Here is a 5382-nt window from a genome sequence, read left to right as displayed (position 1 = left end):
TCTTGCTTTCTCCATCTATCAAAATGATTTTCGGGGAGATAATAACGTTTGATGAACAGTCTCGAATTATCACCAGTCTCTTGCAACCAGACAGAGACAGCTCTCAGTTCCCTGGGGTTTGGTCAGGTACCACTGGACTGGGTGGTATAACATGTCCTCAGCTTCAGGCATTCTTGCCGCCCTACTCACGGGCAGTCGAGCTTGTTGATTATTATCAGGAGCATGTTGGTTGGGCTTATTGCTTGTTGCATATGCCAACACTGAGACGTTATCTCCTTGAGACTTACCAACAATTGGGGGCGGGATATACACCGAATCTCCCAATTCTTGCCCTCATTTGTGCAGTATTTGCGCTGGCTAAGTTCTTCTCCCAGTCAACCTCTGCCTTCAGTACATCCGACACATCTCGAGACAAATCTCATCGGGAGTATATCGGGATGGCTAGTCAGGCTTTAGCAGAGGCGAAACATTTGGAACACCCTACTGTGGAGTCCATCCAAACCGGAACCTTGATTGGTATCTGTTTGCTCGTCAACACGGGAGCTATCCGCTCAGCCAGAGCCCTCGCGGGTTCCATGTATATGTCTGCCCAGGCATTGGGTCTACATCAATTGGACTCGGCGAAAAACAAAAGACTGCGCCAGAAAGGTCCATATGATAAATTGGACCTGGAGATTAAACGGCGTCTCTGGTGGCACATTGCATCCACAGACTGGTAAGATGTTAATCATCCCACAGAAATATAAATCATGTTGAAGCTAAGATGCGGTATAGGGTATATGCGTTCATATCAGGACCTCAGTTGGGTGTTTATATAGTGCAACCTGATCAGATGCATGTGGATCTGCCGAGTAATGCGGATGATCACGATATAACACCAACTACTTGTCCGAACAAGCCCCTGACTGAGCCAACAGAGGTAACCTATCTTATCCTTCGATGCAAACTCGTCAGGCTCTTTGTGGACTTCATGGAAAGTGCCAATAGGGAAGGTGTAGGAATTCATGAACTGGAGTACGATCAGATACTTGCATTTGACAAGAAGATTAACAAATTCCTCGCCGCGCTACCATACTTTTTCCAAGTCGAGACCGAGGGCGAAGGTTTTGCAGAATTAGAAAAGAAACGAGAAGAACTGGACAAGCAACGGCCCTACATGAAATGGCAGCGACTGATGGCCCAGTTTGGAGCCTGCACAAGGATAACCCGTCTGCATAGGCCGTATCTTGCTCTTGGAGCTCGTGATCCCCGCTATGCATACTCCCGTATGGCATGTATCAAGTCAGCTCGGGTGGTGCTCGAGATCGAACGGCGCATGAGAAATAGCGTAGGCCCTTCCACTCCAAGCCCGTTCAAGGTCTGGGCCATTGCATACCAGCTGTTCCTGGCCACCACAGTCCTAGCTATGGACTATCATTTCAACAGGAACGAGCCGAGATCAGAGGAACGGGCTGAAGAAGTCCTTGAGTGCTGCCGAGCATTGGAGGCAGCGGCTCAGAGTAGTGTGGTGGCTGCGCGAGGCCTGAAGAAGCTCAAAGAGGTTGCTGCAAAATGGGGCCTCTTATCAATTATTAACCTCGAGTCCAAGCCTGCCGCTAGTCAGACCAGGAACGAACCAATGGTTGCGTCGAAAGAATCAGCCCCCATAGAGTATCCCGGGTATCCACAGGATGGAAACTCCCTCCAAAACACGGAAGTTGGGTCGCTTGGGGGCTTATGGGGAAACGTGTGGGAATACAACAGTGCAACGGATTATACCCAGTGGGACGGGATATTCCAGGACCTTGAAAGCAACCATGGCATGTTTTGAACAAACATTGTCTTTTGTATTGTTTGTATCAGTAGAATCACTTTTCTCGATGTTTTGAAGTTAGTTGTTTCGTGTTTGGTTTCAGCCGACGGCCGTATCTTAGTCATCACTTAGTCACCACTTAGTCATCGACTTGTCAGTACTTAGTCAGTGCTTAGTCAGCGTCGAAAAAGGTGCAGGTGGCACTTCGTTATCACCGAAGCCAAAGCAGATAGTTGATAATATAGAAGTTGGCCCAGGAATAGTATACACTCTACACGACGGTACTCCGAACCAACATAATGGATCCCTTTTCAGCAGAAGGAGGTGAGTACGGGCCCCCAATGGCAGTGTGGCAGCATGGCTAACTTTGCTTCTTCAAAACAAGAGCTCCTGAACATCCACAATGCCTTCTACCAGGGGCAGTACCAGGAAGTAGTCGACTTCGATACCTCCTCTTTCTCCTCCGAAAACACCCTTGCCGCCCGTGTCCTTAAGCTGCGAGCACAGATCGCTCTTGGACAAAGTAACGAAGTGCTAAAGAGCCTGGGAGCCAAGAGAGACACACCGGAGTTGGATGCTGTTGCGGCGTTGGCGGAACATGTCTCTGGAAACGAGGAAGAAGCCCTGAAGCTGGCCGAAGACCTGGCAGCTAAGCATGAGGATAATGCAGCGGTGCAGGTGCTGGCTGGCCAGGTCCTGCATGCACAAGACAAGACCGCCGAGGCGTTGGCTCTGCTATCGAAACATTCAGGAAACCTAGAGGCGTGAGTGCTACATTCTCCGTACGCTGCCTACGACATGAATGCATGGCTGATAGTCCGGCTACTATAGTGTCGCTTTGATTGTCCAGATACACCTCCAGCAGAATAGATCCGACCTCGCTCTGAAAGAAGTCCAGGCAGCTCGACGATGGGCACAGGATTCGTTGCTTGTCAACTTGGCGGAGTCGTGGGTTGGTATGAGAGTGGTACGTCCGTATGATACGCATGAAATGCAGTACAATATACAAAAAGGTTAATATCTGACTTGAATCAGGGTGGTGAGAAGTACCAGGCTGCTTTCTACGTCTACGAAGAACTCGCTTCCGTCCCCAGCACTACTTCCGCACTGTCAATAGTCGGTCAAGCAGTGTCTGAACTGCACTTGGGCCGCATACCGGAGGCAGAAGCCGCACTGCAGTCTGCTCTCCAGAAGTATCCTGAAGATCCTCAGGTACTCGCAAACTCTATTGTATTGAATGCTATCAGTGGAAAGGACAAGGAAGAGCTGACAGAGTAAGTCAAATACTGCTACGAGATTGTCCACTTTCGGTACCCTGCTAATAGACAAATGCAGGAGACTAAGCAAGGTCCAGCCTGACCATGCATTCCTTACCGACTTGAAGGAAAAGTCGGATCTCTTTGACACAGCTGCAGCAAAATACTCCGTCAAGGCCTAGTTATCTTTGATTTCACAACATAGAACCTGGTGTTTGCTTCTTCCAATAATAATGAAGTTTACGGTTTATCCAATTCTACCATCCCAAGATCTACGTCTTTCTTGTAACCTTGGTAACGCCTTTGAACATCGCTAGGCATTATTAACATGTATCATATGAAAGCAAAAACGCATGGTATCTATAAAGGTGGCTATCGTCTTCGTCTAGTCTATCCGCTACGGCAACTTCTCCATGAGCCAAAGCCGCAATGTGCTGCCCATTCCAGTTTCTTTTTTTGCGCCCATAATACGATTGAAGATAGGACCAACATGTGGCTCACCCTCGCAAACAACATACTTGAGATTTGGAATGGCAGACTATTACCAGAAGATTAGCATTTAGAGTCAGAATCGATGGATGGAAGAATGCATCCTCCTCGCCTTACCTTGTTCTTGTCAACGAATTGACCGACTGCATCAACAAGCACATCATCCCCTCCAATAAACACCAGCAGCGCCTTGGTCTTGACGTCCTTCCACCATTCCACCGGTGCCTGGTTGGCCTGGATATAATTGTCCAGCTTCCCGTCGCCGATATACGCCTTGCCCCAGTACTCTCCACTCTTCATCGAGAGGTAATCCTTCTTCGCATTGCTGGTGTATGAGGGATAATCTTTATCCATCGAGACCCAAGGGGCCATGGTGAACGCACCCCCAAGTGGACCGGATAGTTCCAGCGGCTTGATAGCTTCATGCGGATGGGAGAGATGCGAAAGCACGCCCAGCGTCAGGTTCCCTCCTGCAGAGTCACCGCCAATCAAGACATTTTGAGGCTCACGGCCTGTCTCGACAGTGATGTAGCGGAGAGCTTCGACGGCTTGTCGTAGCTGTGTAGGATAAACGCCTTCAGGGGTGAGGGTATATGAGAGGAAGAAGAAAGCGACGTCCTTGCCAGCTGCATTGAGCTTCTTGAGCATGTCGGCGTACAGCTGGAAGTAAGCCAGGTATGCAGGGAGCGCAAATCCACCGCCTATATGGTCTTGTTAGTTATATATATATATACGACAGGTACGCTAGATATATGTACTGACCGTGGAAGTAGACCACTACGTTCTTTGCGTCTTTCTTGCCGATCCAGTGCCCCTGAGCGCCATGTTCAAGCTGCACGGTATCCGGCTTGAGGCGACGCTTCTTCGAGAACGTTTCATAATTCTGCGCCGTAGATGGATAGATGAAACTGCCGGGTCAACAGGTCAGTCTATATAGGCTTTTATATTGACAATATGAGAGCCGTTTGGGAAACTATCTTACTGAAGCTGCCTTATGGACATCCGCCAGAGGAATCGCCGAACGACCGCATGGCGGATGTGAGTCCTGTATGACCTGGCGCCATCCTGCTGGCGCACCAGGCCAGTGACGGCCGCAGCGATGCCAGTCGCAAGCAGACCGAGACCGGCTCGTAGCAAGTCAAGCTTCTCTCGCACCGTCAGCTTTACGGGGGAGTTGACGGGGACAAGGGCCTTCTCCGCCGCCATAATTGCAGGACTGGTATTATGGTATTTGATTGAGCGGATAGAATCAAGCACTTCAATTGACTGTTTATTTCATCCCCGGAATCGCGACAAGCGGAGTTACATGGGGTACGGGGTAATAATATCAATATTATACAATTCCAAATTACATGCCTGTATAGTCTATCTATAGTAGTTATGAAAAATATTACTATATTAAAAATACCCCCTTCTATCTATTTTCTTTACTTTTTTTACTATTAGTAGATATATAAGGCCTCTATAAATTATTTAGCTATTTTTTAAATTATTTATTTATCTTCTTTTATTATTATTTTATCTATTTTTAGAAGTTATATTAAGTTTTAATATAATATTGTACAATTATTAAATAATATTTTATTTTAATTTAATAATAGAATATTAAAATTAATTAATTAATTATATATATTAATTATTAATTATTTATAATCTAATATATTATAATATAATATTATAAATTATAAATTATAATTTATAAATTTTGAATAATATTATAAATAATATGATAAATTATAAATTATAAATTTTAAATAATATTAATATTATTTTTTAATATTATTTTTAAATATATTTTAAATTAATTTAAAATTAGTCTAAATATATTTTATATATAATTTAAAG

General features: G+C 45.6%; 3 protein-coding genes across 3 annotated transcripts in view; 2 read left to right on the top strand and 1 right to left on the bottom strand.

Annotated features, from left to right (window-relative positions):
- Positions 1-1810, top strand: part of TRV_06516 (C6 transcription factor, putative) — a gene marked incomplete at both ends in the record, with an annotated part of 2228 nt that extends 418 nt beyond the window's left edge. The window contains 2 exons of the mRNA XM_003019390.1: positions 60-715; positions 775-1810. Coding sequence (XP_003019436.1) covers positions 60-715; positions 775-1810 — 1692 coding nt within the window. The remainder of the gene's footprint in view (positions 1-59; positions 716-774) is intronic.
- A 339-nt stretch (positions 1811-2149) lies between these two features.
- On the top strand, positions 2150-3230 carry TRV_06515 (uncharacterized protein; the record flags this gene model as incomplete). Its single annotated transcript, XM_003019389.1, has 4 exons — positions 2150-2556; positions 2624-2759; positions 2828-3066; positions 3128-3230. The coding sequence occupies 4 exons, from the start codon at positions 2150-2152 to the stop codon at positions 3228-3230; spliced, it is 885 nt and encodes a 294-aa protein (XP_003019435.1).
- A 215-nt stretch (positions 3231-3445) lies between these two features.
- TRV_06514 (lipase/thioesterase family protein) lies at positions 3446-4803 on the bottom strand (the record flags this gene model as incomplete). Its single annotated transcript, XM_003019388.1, has 4 exons — positions 3446-3586; positions 3655-4238; positions 4300-4445; positions 4520-4803. Coding segments are annotated over 4 exons (1155 nt in total), but the record flags the coding sequence as incomplete, so codon positions are not given.
- Positions 4804-5382: the final 579 nt, after the last annotated feature.

This window comes from Trichophyton verrucosum (genome assembly GCF_000151505.1).
Source record: "Trichophyton verrucosum HKI 0517 chromosome Unknown contig00723_1.f1.exp, whole genome shotgun sequence".
NCBI lineage: Eukaryota > Fungi > Ascomycota > Eurotiomycetes > Onygenales > Arthrodermataceae > Trichophyton > Trichophyton verrucosum.
This window is presented reverse-complemented; position numbering and strand designations above follow the sequence as displayed.